The sequence below is a fragment of the Uranotaenia lowii genome, chromosome 3 (assembly GCF_029784155.1).
Source record: "Uranotaenia lowii strain MFRU-FL chromosome 3, ASM2978415v1, whole genome shotgun sequence".
NCBI classification, from domain to species: Eukaryota; Metazoa; Arthropoda; class Insecta; order Diptera; family Culicidae; genus Uranotaenia; species Uranotaenia lowii.
In genome coordinates, this window is record NC_073693.1 from 89989718 (window position 1) to 90014317 (window position 24600).

The window sequence follows — 24600 nt, forward strand, 5'->3', positions numbered from 1 at the left end:
ACATAAGGCATAAGACATAAGACATAAGACATAAATCATAAGACATAAGACATAACACATAACACATAACACATAACACATAACACATAACACATAAGACATAAGACGTAAGACATAAGACATAAGACATAAGACATAAGACATAAGACATAAGACATAAGACATAAGACATAAGACATAAGACATAAGACATAAGACATAAGACATAAGACATAAGACATAAGACATAAGACATAAGACATAAGACATAAGACATAAGACATAAGACATAAGACATAAGACATAAGACATAAGACATAAGACATAAGACATAAGACATAAGACATAAGACATAAGACATAAGACATAAGACATAAGACATAAGACATAAGACATAAGACATAAGACATAAGACATAAGACATAAGCCATAAGACATAAGACATAAGACATAAGACATAAGACATAAGACATAAGACATAAGACATAAGACATAAGACATAAGACATAAGACATAAAACATAAGACAAAAGACATAAGACAAAAGACATAAGACAAAAGACATAAGACATAAGGGTTTTTTTTTTCAATTATCTGATGGGTTTGCGCCGGGGTTCTTCAGATCTTCCCAAAAATGCAAATTGAATTCATGTTTACGACCTGAAAACATATGTAGTAAAGTAAAATTTGGTTAGATTTTTTTGTAAATATAATAAAACCATTATTCAAAGCTCATGACTCTGTTATTTTTGATCCAAAATCATAAAATAGCACATCAAACTCATTGAAATTTTGTCAGTTTTCCAATTAAAAAAATTTACAGAGTTATGTAAAATATGGTATTATTTTATTAACAACAAAAACTCTAACCAAATCTAACTCGAAAAATGAAAAACCTTAGAAATCTGAAAAAAAATACATGTGTTTTAGGTCGTAAAAAGAACCAAATTTTTAAATTTTGGGGAAGATTTGATGACATCGGCGCAAATTGTCATATAATTATTAAAAAATCTCCATAAGACTCACTTCTAACGTGTTATTTCTGAATTTGAACTATGACTATGAATTTGAACTATGACATGTACATCTTATTTCTGAGTTCGAATTTCTTATTTATGATTTCTGACACCTGACGTTTGAATCGCAAGTTCTGATTTCTGTCTCCAGACATTTGATTTCGGACCTCTGCTTACCAACTACTGACATCGGACCTCAGCTTTTTTCACTTTTAACGTCAGATTATTCAAGTCTCACTTCTGACTTCTTTCCTAAATTCCGACTCTGGACAACTGACGCTTGAATTCTAGCCTCTGAACTCTGAATTTAGACACCTGACTTCTGATTTCTGGTTTGTGACATCAGACTCCTGATGTCAGACACCTGACCCCTGTTTCCTAAAGTCTGAATTCTGACATAGCTCTCTGACTTCTGCTTTCTGACTTTTGGCTGCTGAAGTCCAGTTTCTTAATTTTGGCTCCTTATCCTGACGTCTGAACTCTGACCTTTGGCTTCGACCGTCTGATCTCTGACTTTTGACAACAGACTTAAGATGACTAATTTCGATTTTGGACATCTCATTTCTGGATTCTGATTTTTAAGGTGAACTTTAAACTTCTCGATTCCGACGTTTGGCGCTTCATTTCTGTCTTCTAAGCTCTAAATTAATTCTTCTGACATCTAATTTTTTGCTTTTGATTTCAGATTTCTTTCATCATGTTTCTGCCTTCTAAATTACTACTTTTAACATCTGACATCTGACGTCTGACGTCTGACTTCTTAATCCGGATTACTAACATCTGACGTCTTATTTCTAACTTCTGACTTCTGACTTACGGTATTTGCTTTCTGGCTTCTGGCCAAGGTTGCCGAAAAAATTCTGTGTTTTTGAGAAATACAATCTGACTTTTTGTGATTTTTCCCAAAAATTCTGTAAAAATTCATGATAAATAGGGTCTTTGTTTTTATCACTTTTTAATTTGGATAAAATCAATTAAAATTATTAATTTTATCATACTTTTTTACTTCAAAGTAAAAAATCTAAATTTTATATCGGCCAAAAAAGTTTTAATTTTGGAAATCCATACAAAATTTAAAAATCTATGAAATTATTTAATTTTTAAAAATTTTGTGTTCTGTGACAGAGATTCTGTGATGAAAATTTGCTCAAAATCTGTGCAATTATAGATTTTTCTGTAATTTCGGCAAACTTGCATTTGACTCTTGGGAGCTAATTTCTAATGTTCAATTGCTGCTATCTGACCTCTTTGATATCTGAATTTAGAAATCTGGGGTGAAATTATGAATCCCGTTCGACTCGAGATACTTGTTTTGAATTATAACTCGAATTGCATTAGAAGCGATATTACGTATCTCGTTCAAGTTCTAAATTTAAACATACTAAATTTCGATTAAACCGGGTAGTAGATCATCTCGAAACGTTCAATTCGAATCGAGCTCGTTCAAGATCGGTAATGCCAAAGTCGGTCGAATCGAGCGAAACCCGGTTGTTTCGAGTTCCATAATCCCGCCCCTGATTTCTTACCTTTGATTTCGAACTTCCGAATTTTTACTTCTGGTTTCTGACTTCATAATTCAACCTCCTGACTTCTGACTACTGCTTACCGATACCTGACATCTGGCTTCAGTTTATTTACTTTTAACGTCTGACGACTGACTTCTGACGTATGACGTCTGACTTCTGACGTCTGAGTCCAGCTCTTGACTTCTGACGCCTAAATTTTAACTTCTTATCTCTGAAATTTGAATTTTGGTTCTGGTTTATGACAGCAGACTTAGTTCTGACTTAGTTTTCTGATTTCGGCTTTCTAACTGCTGACTACTGATTCCTGACTTCTACTTTTTGATTTTTTGCTGCTAAAGTCGAAAGTTAAGACTTTTGAAGCCTGTTTTCTTAATTTTGACTCCTAAATTTTAATGCTTGGATTCTGACTCCTTGATTCGGAATTTTCACCTCGAGCTTTTGACTAAGATGTTAAATTTTTATTTCTGATATCTTATTTCTTTGTTCGGAGTTTTTAGAGTCTTCTGAAATTTTAAATCTGAATTCTTAAGTTTGTCTTCGGCCTTTCCACTTTTATCTTCTTTCTTTTGACTTATGATTTTTGACTTTTTCATCTGGCTTCTGTCATCTACGTTCTGAATTACCACTTCTACTGGCGTTGAATTTTCTAAGTTCTGACATATGACGTCTGATTCTGGCATCTCCTTCTGAGTTCTTATTTCTGAATTTCGGCATCTGACTTTTGACTACCGAATTCCGACTGCTGTCTCCTGACATCTGATTATCATCTTCTGACTTCTATTTTGTGCTTTTAACGTCTGATTCTTGACAACTGACTTCGACGTCTTTTCTTAATTTCGACACTTGACGCCGTAATTCAAGCTTCTGACCTCTGACTCCGGACATCCGGCTTCTAATTTCTGGTTTAAGACTACAGACTCCTGACCTCTGATTCCTGACGTCTGAGTGCTGACTTAGTTTTATGCCTTCTGCTTTCTTACTTCTGAACCCTGCCCTGGCTCCTGAACTCTGGCCTCTGGCTTCGGACGTCTGACTTCTGACTTTTAACATCAGACTTGAGAAGTTTCATTTAAATTTCTGACATCTATTTTTTTAGTATGGAGTTGTTCTAACTTCCTTTTTCTAACATCTGATTTCGGACTTTTGTCGTCTAACTTCTAACTTAAGTCATCTGACGTCTGTCACCATAATTCTGTCATCTAACTGCTGCTCTCTGATTGATTACTTGCGATTGATTTCTTTTTTGTGATTTATGACATCTGATTTTTGACATCTTACTGCTGAGTTCTTATTTCTGATTTCTGGCATCCGACTATTGATTACAGAGTTCTGTCTTCAAACGTCCGATTTCTGACTTCTGAAGTTAACAGACTTCTGAATGCTGACCTCTTGCTTCTGACCTCTGGCTTCGGACGTCTTATTTCTGACGTTTGACATCAGACGCCTGATTTCGGTCTCTTACCATTCATCTTTTTTCTTTTAACATCTTTTTTGACTTCGGATTTCTGACTTTTGTCGTCTGGCTTCTGTCATCTGCCTTTTAAATTATGACTTCTAACACCTGGCGTTCAATTTCTTAGTTCTGGCTTACGACGTTTGATTTCTGATATCTACTTCTGAATTCTTATTTCTAACTTCTGGCATCTGTCTTTTGACAACCTATTTCTGACTGCTGTCTCCTGAAATCTGATTATCATCTTCTGACTTTAGCTTTCTTGCTTTAAACGTCTGATTCTTGACAACTGACTTCTGACGTCTTTTCTAAATTCCTACTCTTAACGCCTGAATTCTTGCTTCTGACCTCTGACTTCTGATTTTGAACCAGACTCTTGATATCAAACTCCTGATATCAAACTCTAGACCAGCGTTGCCAGATTACATTTTAACAAATTGATATTGGGAAATGATACTTGATGAACCTTTTTTGTTGTCAGTTAGAATTTTCGTTATCCGCAGAATTCCTATATTTTTTTCGATAGTCCGTAGAAAACCCGCAGGAAATGCTGAAAATCCGTAGATTCCGAGCATCGTTCCGTAGATCCGTAAAAGTGCTTATACTCCGCAGATATATCTGATTTCTGACGTCCGAGTGCTGACTTAGTTCTATGACTTGTGCTTTGTGGCTTATGACCCTTGACTCCTGACTTCTTCCTTCTGATGAACTGACTTCTGATGTCTTTTCTAAACTCCGACTCTTGACGCCTGAATTCTTGTTTCTGACGTCTGGCTTCGGACGTCTGACTTCTGACTTTTAACATCAGACTAAAGACGTTCAATTTTAATTTCAGACGTCTAATTTTATTAATTGTAATTGTACTGACATCTGATTTTTGAATACTGATTTCGGACTTTTGTCGTTTGACTTCTGACTTCAGTCATCTGACTTCTGTCATCTGACTACTGCCTTCTGAATTATTACTTCAACGATCTTGCGTTCGATTTCTTTCTTCAGACGTCTGATTTTTGATATCTTACTTCTGAGTTCTTAATTCTGATTTCTGGCTTCTGACAATTGACTACCGCGTTCTGACCTCTACCTCCTGACATCTGATTACCATCTTCTGACATCCGACTTCCTCTTTCTTGCTTCTAACGTCTGACTTCAGATCTCTGGCGTCTTTCCTTAGTTCTGTTCTGGAATTCTCGAGCTTGACTTTTCGCTTCTTACCTCTAAAATCTGACATCAAGCTTTTACCTTGTGACCTCTGATTTTTATCTTCTGACGTCTGATTTGTAACGATTAGAGATCGGTTATTTAAATTTTGACTCAAAAATTCTGACGTCTATCTTCTGGTCTCATTCTGGCTTCTTCTGACTTTAACATCTAAATCCTGATGTTTTATTTTGGTTTTTGACATGTGATTTCTGGAATCTGAGATTGATTTTTGACTTCAGGATTCTAAACTTTGACGCCTTATTTCTGCCCTTATCCTCCGAACTTTTTTCTGACAATTGATTTTCTACCTCTGACATCTGACGCCTGCCTTCTGAATTATTACTTCTAACGTCAGATCCTGTCATCTGACTTTTGGTGTCTATTTATTTACTAACTTCTAATTTATCACGTCTGATTTCTTGTTTATGACCTCTTACTTCTGACTTTTGGGTGTTGACTTCGGACATCAGAATACCGTAATCCGGGGTAATATTGATCACTTTTTTCAATATATTTCGATTATTTTTTCTGTTAAGGGGAATGTGGCATGTTTTATATTTTTAAAACCAGTACCGGGCTCCAATGAACGTAAAATATGGATGCAGAAATTTATTAGAACTCTTTAAATTTGATTTGAAAAACGTTTTCGTCTTTGTTCAGAATTTGATGCTTTGGGGTGACATTGATCACTCTCTATTCTGACGGTTTTAACGAGTTTTCTTGATCGTAAAGGACACCTTTATAATATTTACAAATGCTAATTTATCAACTTAACCTTGATTTTCAACGTTCTATTTTAAAAATATTTATAATCGAAAAAAGAACTAGGATACTGCCTACATTTAGGGGCAAAAATAATTGTAATTGCTAAATAAAAAATACAAATGAAATTTTACCTTCACATATTCCCCTAGTCCCTCCCACTATTTCCATTTTCATTTTTCCTTCAAAGTTAACCATTTGATTGGGTTCCTATCCACTTGCCCAACACAGGCTTACTCTTGGAAAATGTCCTTATTTTTTAAATATCAAAAATTTATTATTAAATGACTATAAAATAGCACTAGTCTATAACTGTTCATATACAAAGAAAAAAAGTTGTTCTTTCACATTAAATAACCCGTTTGCTTCGAAATGCTTTTTGGTATCATCAGCAGAGCTGTTTGTTTGCGAGCTTTGGAAAAATAGATATTTTAAGATTTTGAAATCAGATTTTTTCCTTACAGAAAAAACTTCAAATACAAACCAAATTCTACCTAAATAATACTCAATTAATAGGCTTTCAAACGTAGAAAACAGTTTTCGAAAATTCAAACTATAGACTGAGTTATTGATGATAATGTGGAAAACTTTATTGTTGATCAAATTTACCCCGGTGATCAAAGTTAGCCCGTTTTACGGTACTATTTTCTGACTGTTGGTCTCTGACCTCTGATTCCTGAATTCTGAGGTATGTGGTCTGATTACTGACTTCGGTTTTGTATTTCTGACTGCTGGAGTCTGACTTTTGACTGATGACGTCTGATTTTCAACTTCTGACGTCTGAGTGCTGGATTGTTGATATCTGACTTAAAATTTTTGACTTATTGCTTCTAATTCTTTCCTTCTGATTTCTAACATAAATATTCTGAGTTATAAATAGATTTTGACTTAATTTTCAGTTGATTTGATTAGTTTTCTTTTTGTTTAGTTTTTGTTCAATCCGAAATGAGCAATCATAAAATATTTTGTTCATCGCTCATTCCGATCAATCGAAACAGAGCGTATGATCCTTCATTCAGACAAAAACGTAAATTTAAGTAGGGGTTAGTTAGTATGGAAGCAGTCCAAAAAGAAAGAAAACGAACGTCTTAGGAAAACCGACTTTTACAGAAAATTAAATTCCCTCCAAGACCGACCAGAGCGGTGAGACGATATCGAATTTCCCGTTCAGCCTTTATTCAAAGTAGGTACCTACATTTATATCGCTATCAGGCGACACGACGGTTTAGTAAGGTTGTTTTCATTCCTTTTCGAACAGTGTAGGTTCAATGATTTGTGACAGTACACCAACTGTAAGGTGCTATTTTCAGTGTCATAGAAACTTTAGAATGTAATGTACGAAGTACGTGCGTATTGTAGGAACACCTTCTCGTGAATGTCGTACGAATCGAAGCGAGAAATGTTGCAAATGTAGACACACCAATCGGATTCCCAACAATAAGACGGTTGGTATTTCGTTGGGTGTATTTAATATCATACCGAGTGACAGGAATTAGAAGTGCTGATACACGGTGATGTTATAATTTCCTAGGACAAGTGGAAGCCATAGAAAATCAATAACTTAAAAGCACTTGCATTGCAGTAGTGACATTAGTTGATAGAAGTTGTTTGTTTTAGATTGATGAAAAAAAAACATTGTTGGTTGTTAAACTTTCGCCTCTTTTTTCTGTAATTATAACAACATGATTCAATAACGTGTTGATGCAATTTGTAAATTCAGGAGAAAATGTCAACTTTTCTCACGTTGTCCGAGGACCGTTTCAGACCGGTGGGAAACTTTAGGGTTAAATGGTCGACAGCAAATTGGTTCCAATAACTGTTATTCTGTTGCAGATTTTCAGCGAGCAGCTTAGATCACGCCATGTCATTAAATATTACCGCACCAGGACCGCAGCTAGACGAGCCACGACGTGTGACGTGTGTGCGTTAAAGCCGCCGTCTAGTGATTTGAGGTATATTTTTCCGCTATTTTCTAGCGACGTGCACATCAGTTTTGTCGCCTTTAGGTTGTTAATATGAGGTTATACATAAGTATACCTCAATTGTAATTGTACAGAAACTGTCCTCTGGGAACGTTACAGTTTAAAATACGACACGGATGATTTGTTTTTCTTTGATTATCAATACTTTGCATAAATATTTTTCATCGCTACCACCGTTTTCGTAAACCCTACCATTGCATTCGAACCCTTCGTTCATCCGTGGAGTCCAAAAATAAACACATACACCCCCAGTCAGCTAACAGCTACCTACCTACTCAAACTATGTGATTAACTGAAGCATATAATTACAGCTTACAAACCTCTACTTATAATCGAAATTCACTGGGCGTGGTGTTTAAGCTTGCAGCAACAGTAGCAATTGATTGCCGACCTATGAATGTGGCTACCAGATTGCCACTCCTCCCATATCAATTGCTGTTGTTGTTTGCCGCTGCTACTGAGGGTTGGTTTTTTATTGCATCAATTTCAGCTCCCTTCATTTGGTAACGCGACTGCAATAAAGCGCCATATTTATACCGATAAAGGGCGAAACTGTTTGTATAAATGATAGACTAATAAATATTAGATTGCCAAGTAATAACTGATGTTATAAAACACGAGTTATAATATTTTGTTGCATTAAAGCAACGTTGAGTTTTGTTCATTGAACTGATTGAGAAACTCATGCCATAACTGTATCCAACTGTTTCTGAAGATCCATTGAAGAAATAAAAACGATATCCAAAAATAATAGATAAATAATGACATTGCTTCCTATTTTCCAACTTGTGATCATCACACAAACTCGAAAAATAATAAATTTTTAATGATACAATTCAAAATTGTTCAGAATAAAACTTCAAATCAATGCTTTTTTTTCGGTAAGTTTTTTATGAGGGGCGAACACGAAATTATTGCGACACAATCAACAGGGCATAACTTTTTTACCATTGGGTAAAAATTAATCAAATTTGGCACGCTTCCTCATTGATGTGTATTGATTACATGTTGTCAAACTCGAAGTTGTGTTTTTCGATTCAACGAAAATGGAGGTGAACCAACGCGAGTCGAGGGAACAAATTCTTTCCAAACACCTGGAATTTCCTGACCTGCTGCCCCTGCAGTTGGGAAAAGTGTTGAATATTCACCATTCAATCGTCTCCAGAGTGTTGAAGCGGTTCCAGGAGCGATAGACGTTGGACTTCTGCAAAGGATGGAAGAAAACCGGGACCGGAGAACAAAAATACGTAGGGAAAGAAGTGAATGAATCAAGCAAATCACAACGTCTCAAGCCGTAATTTGGCTAAAAAGATCGGCATGTCGCAGAGCTAAGTCCAGAATGCAAAGAAGAGCGATGGACTATATACATACAAGATACAGAACTTCCCAATGAGCGATGAGCGGCAACAATCGACGGGTAAAACCCGGGCTCGGATGGTCTACGAGAAGATGTTGACAAAATATGGCTGCTGTGTGATGGACGACGAAACGTATATGATAGCCGATTTAAGCCAAATCTGGGGTTGGAGTTTTTCACCGGCAAGAGCAAGTTCGATGTGGACGACAAAAAGAAGCAAATGTCAAAGTTCGCCTTCAAATTTCTCGTTTGGCAGGCCATTTGCTCTTGCGGACTGAGGAGTGAGCCTTTCGTGACAAAGGGCACAGTAAATGACGAGATCCACAAATCTAAGTGCCTCAAGCGCCTTTTGCCATTCTTGCAGCGTAACGACAAAGCTTCGCTATTTTGGCCAAATTTGGCATTATGCTACTATTCTAATAGAGTCCTGGAGTAGAATAAGGCCTATGTGTATCCATTTTGTTTCAAAGGACATGAACCCGCCAAACTGTCCGGAGCTTCGTCCGGTGGAGAAGTACTGGGCAATAATGAAGCGGCAACTTCTGAAGAGCAAGAAGATAGTCAAAGACGAGAAGGACATGTTAAGAAAATGGAAAAAAAACTGAGAAACTGGTACCTGTAAAGACTTTGATGGAGGGCATCGAGCGAAAAAGCTTTAAATTTTACACTCAAGGCTCCATCGATTAACTTTTCTTTTGATTTTGGAAGTAAATATAAGTATACCTAATACTACCCTAAAATTTTGGTATGATTGTAATCATTATAAGAAAATTGGCAAGACGTTTTGGGTGTCACAATAATTTCGTGGTCGCTCTTTAGGTGTTATTAACCCTCTACAACCCAATTTTATTTTCGCTGAAATTTCACAGAAGCTTTGTTTTATGATTACAAACAACTTTTATTGTAGAAAAAAATTCAAATATGAGAAAAAATTTTGACAATTTTTTCAAAAATTGCCTAAGCACAAGGGCTAAAGAACTTGACTTTCAGTATGGGAGAGTGAAGAATCATGGGTCACTTTTTTTCTTTGTTCCATAACTTCTTTATTATAAAAGATAAAATGAAAATACAGACCCCGTTCGTTTTTGGCAACATGCCCGAATATTTTGTGTTGCCAAAATCGAATGTTGCCAAAATCGAACGGTTTTTTTTCTGAAACTTTTTTCTCTTATTTTTACAAAATAACTATTTTAATAATCATTAACGTTAAGTTAAGTCAATTTCCGACCATTTTTAGAATTTTTATAGTTTTTTTCCTCATGTTTTTGATGTATTTTGCACTATTTTTTGTTTTGTTCATAATCTTTGTTTTTTTTTGTCATTTTTGCTGTTTTTGTCGTTCTTTGTCATTTTTAATTTGATTTTGTAATTTTTAGTCTTTTGTTTGTATTTGTTTTTGATTTTTTTTAATTTTTCAACTTTTTGTAATTTTTGAGTACTTTAAAATTTTTTTAAAAAACTTTTGATTTTTTTGTTGTATTCTATCACCATTTCTGAACTGAAAAACATATTGTTGGTGTTTGTCTAAATTATATCAGTCCCGTTATAGAAAAAACTTAAAGGTAATGTCGCTTCTAAAAACCGTTCGATTTTGGCACATGTGCCAAAATCGGATGTTGCCAAAATCGAATGTTGCCAAAATCGAATGTTGCCAAAAACGAACGGGGTCTGTAACTACATTTTTAAGGTATCATTAATCTTTTTTTTAATTTTTAATGAGTTATTTTCCCCAATGTTCTGACTGTTTTTGAAAAAGCAATATTTTTTGGATGTTGAAAAATGGTAGGGAATTGTGGGCCACCAAATAAAAATTTTCAAAAAAAAAACATGCAAAGTTTTATGAGTTGATCCAAAACTGTAATTTCAAAATTCATTTCGTTATTTTAAAACAGTTTCAGATGATGGAATTAAAAAGAAAGTTGTGTGTTATCTATGAGATTCAAAGATCTAGCTCGCGAACGTTTTGGCAAAATTCCTCATATAGGATGGACAATATATTTTTCATAACTTTTCATTTGGCATTAGAAAACTTTACTGAAAAGGAAAACGTATTTTAAGTTCTGAATGTGTATAAAAACATCAAACTATTAAGATATATTAACAGTTTTACACGAACACCACCTTAGCAGGAGCCCTCACCCATAACCTCAAACCATGCGAGAACAGAATCGGTTTTTGAGAAGGGCGCACGATTAACGCGTTTTTCCGGTACTCATATCGACAAATTCGCCCTGTGGAAAAACGATACACGGTGTTCGTGTTTTGATTTTTTTTGGGCGATCAGGGTTGTCAAGTGCATTGATATTTGGAAAATGATTATATTTTTTAATTGCATTGTTATTGCATTGTTATTGAAAAACCTTTTCATAAGTACTGAGAATTTGCAATGTTCCCGTAGATTTCTAGAAAAAAATGAAATGCAATTAAATGCGTAGAAATTGCTTGCAACATTTATCTGAACGGAATAACAACTGCCTGTATCGCACACTTAAACGATGTAGCGAATTATGTGGATTTATTCATAATAACAAGAGCATGCAGGAGATTATTTTCAAAGTCAACATAGACGGGCTTTCATTAAATTACTTTTTTTGTAACAGTTAATGATTTGGCATTCGTTTAGAAAATAGAAACAAATTTTGAATCTATCAAGCAGTATATGAAAACATATTTCAGATGTTTTAAATTCACCTTGAACATTCATTATAAAAATATGGCTTATCTTCATCCATTTTAGGGCACCTCATAATCAATTCAAACGTTTAGCTGTTGACATTTAAAAAATTTAATCAATTCAGAAATTTTATAATTAATTGAAATCAAACAAATACTGATTTTAGTAACGCACCTAGCATCACTGGTGAGGCCGCCAGCAAATCAAAATTTGAGGTTATGGCTGAGGCTAATTTTTCGCCAATACTATCGTCCGTATATAGCCTTATAGGTGGCCTAAGATGTGTGGCCCACGATTCCCCACAAGCTTTGATTTGCAAATCGGTTGCGTTTGTGTGACTTATTGATGTTTCATCAAACATTCCTTTTTCACGTGAAAGAACATGACGCAACTAAGATCATAAGCGTATGAGCATATTTTTATTATGAACTTTTGGTTCTCTATCGATGCAATTAGCGGGTGCTTGTTTAATTATGTAAGTAATTTTTTTTTTAACTTTTTTAAACTTTATAAATAAAAAAAGCATATGATGCGTATTTAAGTCAACGACATATAGAAAAAATATGCGTACGGAAGGCTACGATGATGACAGTTGGATTGAGATTTTTATCTCAACACTCATCTGAGATATTCAAAGTTTCCCCATGGCCCACGTTACCTCACTCTCCCCTTCTTTTGCGGTGATAGTTTTAACACTCTTCAACCAATTTTTCCTAACTTTTGAAACATATGAACTTTGATCAATAACTATATTTTTATGTAGTTTTTGTTAAATGTTCTTAACAGTTTTCTCATATTTGTAAGCTTTTATCAACTATTTCTTTTGACAACTGCCAGTCAAACAAGAATTGATGGATTAACATATTTCTATCCATTTAGCAGAAAAAAGGTAAAACCAACTATTCGATGCGATTTTATGACTCTATTAATATACCCCGTACAAAGGCGTATATTGAAAGAGTCAAGGTGGCAAACTGCCCGGTTTTATCCAGGTTTGGCCGGATATTAAATATCTCTTTTCCCGGATTTCATTTAAAAAAGCCCGGACTTTTCCCGGATTCATTCACACCATTTGCCAAACAAACAAAAAAAACAAGTTTTATTGTATTTATTTTCATTTAGGCATCTAAAACGAATTTTTTCAGGTAGATTTATAAAAATAGTCATGAAAGGATTTTTGAAGGCCTCAAATACGATTTCAAATCTGCTGAGTAATGATGAATACTAATTTTTTTTTTTTTTCAATATTATTTCTAGATTTGTGTTGAGTTATTTCTAGGTTTTGACCAAAATTACTCGGATTTTTGATAGACAATTTTGATATCAAATGCTCGAATTTTTCCAGGTTTTTAGATAAAATAGCCGGGATTTGTGCGGCCCGGATATGTACTGAAAAATTGTTGGCCCCTTTACAGTAGAGGATTGAGTGAGCTGATATTGTGCGATGCGGTCATTTAAATACAAATTTTGTGTATTGCTTGACGGAACTATAAAAATCAATCAAAGTGGAAGTAAACAGTATTAAAATGAAAATAATTCGATCACCGGTTGTCGTTATACTTTTTACACTTATTGATATTTCTCGGTGGAGACTTTTCAAGTACAAGAAATAAATTTACCGTTGTAATGGAAAAGCCTCATTCATTCCTAAAATTTTTATCCGTAACAGTCCCTGGAGTGTCAATTTGACACTCCTGTCTAAAACCAATAAATCTCTCTTGTTTCTCAATCGATTGTTACAAAACGCATAGTTTTTGAAATCTCGAAACTCAAATATGTTTTTCTGACAATATTAAGCTACAGTTTTCCGGTTATCAAGGTTGAAGAAAAAAATCTGAAAACCATGCATCGGGAAAACTGTAGATTAGCTACGGAATGCTCAAAACAATTCACTAGTGTACTAGAAAGCTGAAGTTAGAAGCTATACAATGCACACAAGGATATATTTTTTTGAAATTTTTTAAGATCATGACCACTAAAAATGGAAAAAAGTTGTGCTAAACCGTACTATTCAATCAATGAACCATCCAAATTGTTTAAGTCATACCAGATTAAATTTGAAAAATAGATTGGAAAGTTGACGTAATTTGGCACATTTTTGCATTTTTATATTCTCTAAATACGTAACACAGAATTTTTGACGAATTTTCAAAACTAGCTGATTTACAAACCTTTTGTCAATTTGCAATTTCTTAAATTTTCTTAGACTTTAATTTAACTTTGCTCTGGATTTATATGTCAAATAACGTCAGCTTTCCAACACTCTTTTAAAAATTTGACTTAAACAATTTTTACGGATCTTTGATTGAAAAGTACGGTACATCACTTTCTGCATTTTTTTGTGATCATGACTTTAATTTTTTTTTAATAAATCCTTTTCTTATCCTAAGAACTTTCTAATTGAAGTTTTTTCTTTAATATTGTTAAACATCTTATCTTTTTCATCTACATATTTTGTATCATTTTGAAATGAACCAAAAATCAGGCAATATTCGCCCAAATATAGCCAAGAACCTGGTATTTTCAATAAAAAGCGAAGATAAAGTGAAAAATAAACAATCGAAAAATGATTTTCTATCGAGGCACATAAGCAGCGTTCAAATCTTATCCTACAATTCCAAATGAATTTGAGTTTAAGGCATGGGTCTAGCTAAAATTGTGAAAAACTCCGGGTACAATCCGAGATTTTTCTTCGATATCTAGGCAGCCGGACCAGACCGGGTAGTTTCAATTTTTTTTCTTTAAGAATCCGACCAAGCCCGGTTTAAACCCGGAGCTGGAAATTCAAAACTAACAAACCTGCGCTTCGAATTCCATTTTTTTGTTTTTAAGAGTTTCTTTTGATTATCCAAGAGACTACTTAGGGCTTGTGATATAGCTCAGCTGGCAAGTCAGTTGCTTCCTGAGTCGATGTCCGTGAATTCGACCCCAAGAGTAAACATCGATCATAGTTGTATCATATAAGTTTTTCAATGTATGTCCGCCAACTGCATCATTCATATAAGTCGCGAATGACATAAAGATGTTAAAACGACTATAATCGAAACAAACAAAAATCAAGAGACTAAATTTCCCAACCTTTTCTTTGTCATAATACGCTTTTAATGATGAATTGATCAATGTTGTATTATAAATTTAAAGTTATTGTTGTGAAGTTCAAAAATGATTTTTCTCAGCCTTTTAATTTGATAGCTGGAAGGATTTGAGTATGATTTTATCTCTAAATTTGATCATTGGCATTCTCGAAACAAAATTAAATATGTTTATTTTGTTACAAATTAAATTAAATCATCAACTATTTGTTCTGAATAAATTTTCTGAAGTTCCATAGTTTAAGTTCAAATTAAACTCGAAAGATAATTTTATTCGTTTTCTGGTGTTTCGAAAATATTGTTTTTAAATTTGTATACCAACAAGGCCGCTTAAAATTAAATTTCAAGCAAATTTCTATTTCAGAGTATGGACAATCATTTTAAATAATTTATGATTGACATACCAGACAAACCATTGATTTGAAATTTTGATTGTAATTAATTTTGAATCTAAACACAACATTTTTGTTCGAGCTTGTGTGATGTTCATAAGCAAGGAAATTGTTTTGAAAATCAATTTTTATATTTTTTGTGGATATTTCTTATTGTTTTTATTTCTAGCTGAAATTTAATTTCGTTATGATCCGAATATCGTGCATTCCACTCAGTATTTTTTTTTCTCTTTTCAGAACTAAAACGTTCCATGGTTTATTGCAAAAATACAAATGACCCATTCCAAGCACCCCTCAACTGGAGAACCGATTTTTGTTTTTCATTATCCTAAAATAAATTACATAGCGTTAGAAAGGTTATTTCTTGAGTGTCATTTTCCAAAAAGATTTTCAGCTACCATTTTTTAGAATAGAGTATGTTAACGTTGAAATTTAAAGATTTTAGTATGAAATTAAATTGATTTTTGCAAATATTCTTTATTTATAACATAACTTTGTCAAAAATCTATCTATGTCAAAAAAATTATTGCAAATAGATGGTAGAAAAGCCATCTTTTAAGCATGATATAAGATAAATAACAGTCACTGCAGGTTTACGCTCTAGAATCGTAAATAAAGGTATCTATTTTTAAGCGTAGTGACGTCACGGAAATTCTACTGTTTTTAAATTTATGATTTACTGAAATTTCACATATTGTCGAAAATTGGAGGTCTTTCAAACTTTTTGAGTGGAATTTAATGCAACTTTTAGATTTAAATTCGGTTTAGCAGGTTGTGAGTTGCACCCGTGTAAAGAATGCGTTGTGACGTCACGAAAATTTATTAACTTTTTTTTGGAAACGTTCAAGACTTTTTACTTCAACACTATGATAGTATTTCTTCAATACAAGTTCAACACAACAATGTGCTTCAATAAACGAATTCTATTATCAAGTTTTTAAAGAAAATAGAAAAAAAATTCTGCATTAACTTAGTTGTTTTTAAACATTTCTAAAAAAACTTATAAAACAGCGCTTAAAAACGCTTGATTCAAGAACAAACAAAATATCAAACAAATGAAATCATCATCGATTTTGTAAAAGAATATTTGTGAATCATAAAGCAGGTAGTTAGCTGTGATCTTGCAAAAGATCAAGTTCATCATATATCTATGTTAGAATGAAAAACACCGCTAGTAGCTTCTATTTCTTTCTGGCATTATGTTCAAACAAAATAAGTTCCATGAAATAAATGTAATGAGATTCAAAAAATCTTTGAACATGGGAAACTTAATAGATTAACTTTTTTTATTAAAAAAATCATAAGATTTTTATAGAAAATTAATTAATAGAATTATTTAATTATTTTAATAAAAAACTGCTCTTATTGAAATTTCCACCTTAAAGAATGTCACTAGAAAATCCAAATCGAACCCCGTGTTCACATAAAATCTAACAAAAGAGACTTTGAACTGAATCACAAAATTGAATATATTCAAATAGGTACAAGGTCTCATGCAAAATTTCGGTCAGATTATTCTAAGGAAAGGGGTTGCGCAACGCACCTGAAGTTTGTATGGAATTATGTAGATTTTGTTCGGCACGATAAAAATAAAACCGGTTTTCTGTCAATAATTTAGGTCTTTATCAACCAATTTTTCTTTTAATTTGAGTATTTTAAAACTTTGATTATGACAATATTTCATCCGAGGAACGCGTTTCGATTAGAGTTATCATAAAACAGCTATAACGTTCAAAATTAGCGTCGATTAACGATCATTCAGGTATTTTTTGTATTTGACCCATCAAAAGCTAATTTTTGAAACTTAAAAACCTTTTTAACTAAACGATTGTCGAAATGAGATCTTGAGATAAACTATTTGTCATAATGAAAGTTTTGTGAATGACTATAATTAAAACAAATCAGTCGATAGGGACTTCAGAAATTTTTTGCATAACTTGATTTTCATGTCCTTCAAAACCCAATTTTTCATAATTCCATACAAATTTTAGGCTCATTATGCCCTCTATTTCCGTGGGCCACTCCCCAAATTTAGCACTGGACTTTGTGTTAGGCCTAGGATCTATTTAAGCTTGCAACTTATAAGATTTTCATTAGATGGCTGATTTAGGCACTTTAGTGTCGATTAACTATCTTTGAAAAGATCGAAGGCTTTGAAATTATCATTTATTTTTCCTTTCCTTTGCAATTGAAGATTAAAAAGATTCAGAAACACATTTCAACGCTTTTACGAATGAATATTTCCTAGTTTTAGTTTTGTCCTAAATAATATTCACATGATCGTATAATAAGAAACTTATGTAATGGCAAATCGGCTGGCTCAGATAAAGTACACACAGAATTTTTAAAATACGCGAACGAGGAAACCATAAAACTGTTAGCAGAATTAATCAAGGATGCGTACATTTTAAATGAAATTCCGACAGAGTGGAGCAAAACAATCCAAGTGCCAATCCCAAAAAAAACAGGAGCTAGAGAACCAGATGATTTCAGGAGGATATCATTATGTAATGTGGTATATAAAGTCTATGCAAGATGGTTAGATAGGAAAATAAGGTCTTTTACAGATGAAGTAGGATTACATCAGGCAGCTTTTACAAATAACCGATCTACAGAAGACCATATTTTTGTAGCTGGACGAGTTATGGAGGAATATTGGAATGCAGGATAGGATCTTTATGTTTTGGCATTAGATATTAGGAAAGCATTCGATAATGTAGATTTGAAATGCTTAGGAAATGTTTTAATCAGCTTGAATGTACCATCTCGACTGACTGATAGAGTTCTAGCAGCCATTAGAAACGAAATGACGAGAATCAGGTGGGAGAATCAGCTTTCGGAGGAAGTTAAGAGAGGAATTGGTATCAAACAGGGTTGCCCTTTATCTCCACTGTTGTTTAACTTAACAATACAAGAAGTTCTGTTAAAAGTACAAGAAAAAGTACCTGAATTAAAACTCATGGGATTAAACATTTGACAATTACCACTTCTCTTAGCTTTTGCCGATGATTTGTTGCTGATAACCTTAAACAAAGCTGATTTAGATAAAATAACTGAAGCTATTGAACTAGAACTAGGAAAAGTAGGTCTTAACATCAATAGTCATAAGAGTCAAGTATTGGTGAGGTACCCAGATAATGCCATACAACCAGATGAGTTAATAATAAATGGTAAAAAGTTCAAAGTATGCTCAAAACTGATATATTTAGGAGTATGTATTACTGCCACATTGAACAGGAAAATGTCCAACAGAGATATATGTAGAAATGCGCTGAAGGTATCTAAGTTAGTGATAGAATTTTGTAAAAAATTCAAACCCAGTTGGGAATTGGGAAAGCTCATATATAAAACTGAGATCGCCCCATCACTTCTATATGGGACTAAAGTGTCAGTTCTGGTCAAAAAAAGTAGGATTTCAATGGCCAATTATGAAAAGTTTATCCTACGACAAATTTTCATGAATTGTGTAAGGCCTAAAGATCTAAAGTTCAATGCCAGGAAATTGTTAGATGGGAAAACTATAAACAGAAGAGTTAGGGTAGGAAGAATTTGCTATTATGGACACATCAAAAGAAGAGAGCCAGGGCACCCGCTACAATTGGCGTACAATATGGAAGCTAATAAAAGGAAGGAAGGAAGGCCAAGTCTGACTTGGAAAAAGATGCTAGAAGCAGACTTCCATAGGCTAGAATTTGAGTCAGAGCAGGGTTGGAACAATATTGTTAATGACAGGGACAAGGTGAAAAAGAAAGCAGAAGAATTGTACAGAAACATAGATAGTGAAATCTCGGATGGGGAATCCTCCGGTGATGAAATTAAACATTGGAAACTCAAAAAAATTTAAGGGTGAATGAAGAATGAATGAATATGCCAATCGTTTTATTCATCTATTAGTTTGTTCTTTCCTACTTTTAGTACTCTCCTTCATTCTTTTTTACTTTTGTCATGACCATTTTGTTCATACACATTTAATAATTATTCAATTTTTATTTCAGGAAATACAGGTTTGCTAAATCTATCATTATTATCATCATTATTATTATCATCTATATATTTATATTTGGAGGGGGTGGGGCAGGGCCATCCGGACACCTGATCGAAACGATGTGGAGGGTAGAGTGCACTGGGCAGTTACCCTCATTAACATGTCGCAGAGAGAGGGAGGGTTCGTCTTCACATCCTATGGAACATTTCACAGAACAATGGCTTGATTTTCAATTGATTGTCAATAAATTGTACTTTCGGTGGAGACCCATTATCCTTACCCCACAGAATAGTACAGGTTACTCTACTTGTACATTCACTCCCTTGAAATAGTCCACTCAAAGGCATTTTTAGTCAATGAGTTGGAAATCGAGATCGAGTTGTTATGTGCGAATAGTTCGCTGCAAACGGGCTGTGCCACGCTACATAGGATGTTAGCTTACATCATACATCATACAAATAATATTCACATGATCGCACAAAAAACTTCGAATAAAATTGATGTGAGCAGTGTTGCAAACCTTATCTGCTTATATGGGCCTTTGAGATTTAATTCCTTTTAATTTTTGGGAATAAATGGATCGATTTCATCACCAAATCACATTATTTATTAAGTTTTGAAGCATTTTAAGTAAATTAAGCATTCATTTTAAGATTATACTTTGATTTATTTCATGTAGCTAATCATAAAATTTCGTGACGTCACAACGCTTTGCAAAACCCTACTTTAAAAAAATGGTGCGTTGTGACGTCACGAAACTGAATCGCTCTAAAATAAATTGAAATCAAAATTAGAAAAAATCAAAAACAGCGATTTGTTGGTTGTAATGAATCGATACTTTCCTGAAATTTTCATAAAATTTGATCAAATAGAAGAGCAGAAAAATGCGGCATTGTAAAAAAAACTGAAAAGTGGAAAAGGAGGCGCGTTGTGACGTCACGATTCCTTTTGCTTATATTTTGATAACTATTTATTCTATACAAATACTTTTGGTTTCAAATTGTAGAGAATTAAATTTTGACCTTATAATGTACTATTTTTAACAATGTGCAATATGACCTGCAAACGTTGTGACGTCACGCTGGAATGGGTCAAATAAAATTTCAATTTACTTCATGTTGCTCAAATAAATTTAAATAATAGTTTTTTGAAGCTTAATAAAACCACCAAATTTCATACTATGACAAGCGTCGTTTGTCATCACTTCAAATAGTGAAGTGACATTTCTACAAGTTTGGTATATAGAGAAGAATTCCAACAAGAGAAGATAATGAACATACAATATAATGGATAACTTGTAAAATTTTCAACCGATTTTGCTGAACACCATCTAGAATTATTTGTTTTGAATTGAAATAAAAAATAAAAAATTGAAAATTTTATTGTGAAAAACTTTTCTAAACCCGTCGAATAAAAAACAAAAATTCTGAAAAAAACGATTATTTATTATAAAATACTATATCAATATTAACAATAAGGCCATCATACACAAAAGCGATGTTCAGATGATCGATAACAAATTTATTCATATTAAGAAGGAAGAAAATTTATTCATATTAAGAAGATAAGAAAAAAGATTTTAAATGTATGTTACGTAGCCGTAAAAGTCCAAAAAGTACGATTTTCGTACAGTTACTGTAGTTTAGGTTACACATATTTTAGAAAGCTTAAGTTTTGTGCAACATAATTGGGATAGTTGAGAAATACTCCGCAGAAATTTTGAACGAAAAATATGAGTTCCATGTGTAAAAAATGAAAACTGAGAAAAACACTTCCAAAGTTTTGATTTGTGGATACAATTTGTACAGGTAAACGACTTTGATTGACATTTTCTTCAAAACTATTTTTTTCTAAAATGTGCCCCTATGAAGTTCAAACTGCTAGCCAACGACTTATTGAAATTGATATTCAAATTAAAACTTTGGGAACTTTGAGTGCCGCAGGGAACAAGTGTCTTCTCCTCAAATTTCAAGTAAAAAAAATCCAAAATGAATAATATACAATGATTACTTCTCATAAAGCACTTGTCCAGGATAGCATCGAAGTTTCTTAGGAATCACAATCCGAACTCCGCGAGAGGAAACAAAATTAACACTTCTGCTTGCCAGAGCACGTTGGGTCAAAGTCAAACAAAACAAAACACGCCGCGCCGCCGATCGGCCAGATCAACAAAAGAGCTGTCAGCAGCAGCAGCACGGCACAAAAGGCTCGGCTCTTCTTTGCATTCTTCACGTCCCGAGGATTCTGACTCAAGGGAGGTCAGTTTTTTTTGCTTTGGCTCTCCCCCAACAGAAGAATCTCTCAAAGTGCATTAAACTCAAACAACTCGTAGACTTATGGACAAATAGAAGACCGGAAAAAAGAGTTGAAAGAAAAGTGAAACCTGTTCCTCCACAGGTGAATTTGTTTGTTCTGATCGGAATAAATCACATTCTAGGGAGAAGGATACGATCGTTTAGCTAACAATTTTTATTAAAATCTAAATATCTTACCAAGAGTTTGTCGTTTTCCAACTCCGGCTCTTCCGATGAAGGCTCATGATGGCTTCCATCGAGTTGCGTCTCACAAAGGTCTATTGGCGGCCCATTATATGCCGGCATTGGTAACGGATTTTTGGACCGAATTTTGACCCTCGCGTGGTATCGAGCGAATCAATGCGCTCGATTACTTCAAAAAACACTTAGAAAACACAAATCGGTACAGAAGTTTAACAAATCCACACTAATTTAACACCGAAACACGAGAAACCGTTCGCCTATCAAACAACACAAAACTAACCGAGTTTATCGAGCATGGCACTACTAGGTACTCGAAGTGCCTATCGAACAGCACCAAGTCAAGCACTCACGGAACCAACACTATGATTTAGGCACTTTAGTGTCGATTAACTATCTTTGAAAAGATCGAAGGCTTTGAAATTATCATTTATTTTTCCTTTCCTTTGCAATTGAAGATTAAAAAGATTCAGAAACACATTTCAACGCTTTTACGAATGAATATTTCCTAGTTTTAGTTTTGTCCTAAATAATATTCACATGATCGTATAATAAGAAACTTATGTAATGGCAAATCGGCTGGCTCAGATAAAGTACACACAGAATTTTTAAAATACGCGAACGAGGAAACCATAAAACTGTTAGCAGAATTAATCAAGGATGCGTACATTTTAAATGAAATTCCGACAGAGTGGAGCAAAACAATCCAAGTGCCAATCCCAAAAAAAACAGGAGCTAGAGAACCAGATGATTTCAGGAGGATATCATTATGTAATGTGGTATATAAAGTCTATGCAAGATGGTTAGATAGGAAAATAAGGTCTTTTACAGATGAAGTAGGATTACATCAGGCAGCTTTTACAAATAACCGATCTACAGAAGACCATATTTTTGTAGCTAGACGAGTTATGGAGGAATATTGGAATGCAGGACAGGATCTTTATGTTTTGGCATTAGATATTAGGAAAGCATTCGATAATGTAGATTTGAAATGCTTAGGAAATGTTTTAATCAGCTTGAATGTACCATCTCGACTGACTGATAGAGTTCTAGCAGCCATTAGAAACGAAATGACGAGAATCAGGTGGGAGAATCAGCTTTCGGAGGAAGTTAAGAGAGGAATTGGTATCAAACAGGGTTGCCCTTTATCTCCACTGTTGTTTAACTTAACAATACAAGAAGTTCTGTTAAAAGTACAAGAAAAAGTACCTGAATTAAAACTCATGGGATTAAACATTTTACAATTACCACTTCTCTTAGCTTTTGCCGGTGATTTGTTGCTGATAACCTTAAACAAAGCTGATTTAGATAAAATAACTGAAGCTATTGAACTAGAACTAGGAAAAGTAGGTCTTAACATCAATAGTCATAAGAGTCAAGTATTGGTGAGGTACCCAGATAATGCCATACAACCAGATGAGTTAATAATAAATGGTAAAAAGTTCAAAGTATGCTCAAAACTGATATATTTAGGAGTATGTATTACTGCCACATTAGACTGAGTCGATTTAGGGTCATTTCTGAATTTCTCAAACCCTGGGGTCTTAAAAGCTTCGTCTTGGTCCAAAACTCATCCATGATTTTTTTTAGAATTTTTAAGTAACGTTTACATGAGTAAATTTGACCTTTTAGGTTTGTATGGGAAAATTGAATATTTTGTACTGAAAAAGCAACATCGTTTCTGTTTTGTCTGTGGAACCGAGCCAGCTGATGGTTTTTGTGCCAATTTATAAAATTCTTTAGGGAAATTTTCCGCTGAACAACTTTGTCGAAGACCGTAACTTTGTATCTCATTTGGCAAAAAAGTTATTAGCAGTTTAATAGGGGTATGTCTTTTCGCATTGATAAACATGAAATTCAATTGACATCACTGCAGGGTGCCTATCGAGGTATTGCATGACTACTTTTCATGCTACACTTCGCGAGGCTCCAGCAGTGATGTCAATTGAATTTATGGTTTATCAATGCCAAAAGACATACCCCTGTTAAACTGCTAATAACTATTTTGCCAAATGAGATACAAAGTTACGGTCTTCGCCAAAGTTGTTCAGCGGAAAATTTCCCTAAGGAATTTTATAAATTCGCACAAAAACCTTCAGCTAGCTCGTCTCCATAAAAGAAACAGAAATGATGTTGATTTTTCAGTACAAAATATTCAATTTTCCCATACAAACCTAAAAGTTCAAATTTACTCATGTAAACATTACTTAAAAATTCTGCAAAAAATCATGGATGAGTTTTGGACCAAGACGCAGCTTTTAAGACCCCAGGGTTTGGGAAATTCGAAAATGACCCCAAATCGACTCAGTCTACTGCCACATTGAACAGGAAAATGTCCAACAGAGATAGATGTAGAAATGCGCTGAAGGTATCTAAGTTAGTGATAGAATTTTGTAAAAAATTCAAACCCAGTTGGGAATTGGGAAAGCTCATATATAAAACTGAGATCGCCCCATCACTTCTATATGGGACTAAAGTGTCAGTTCTGGTCAAAAAAAGTAGGATTTCAATGGCCAATTATGAAAAGTTTATCCTACGACAAATTTTCATGAATTGTGTAAGGCCTAAAGATCTAAAGTTCAATGCCAGGAAATTGTTAGATGGGAAAACTATAAACAGAAGAGTTAGGGTAGGAAGAATTTGCTATTATGGACACATCAAAAGAAGAGAGCCAGGGCACCCGCT

General features: G+C 34.0%; 1 protein-coding gene across 1 annotated transcript in view; it reads right to left on the minus strand.

The window, feature by feature from the left end:
• The window catches only part of LOC129752384 (protein dead ringer), a 282636-nt gene extending 260392 nt beyond the window's left edge, over nt 1-22244 (minus strand). Inside the window, exon 1 of the mRNA XM_055748174.1 lies at nt 21913-22244. Within this exon, the coding sequence (XP_055604149.1) occupies nt 21913-22020 (108 nt within the window). The 5' untranslated portion in view covers nt 22021-22244. The remainder of the gene's footprint in view (nt 1-21912) is intronic.
• Between the last annotated feature and the right edge of the window lie 2356 nt (nt 22245-24600).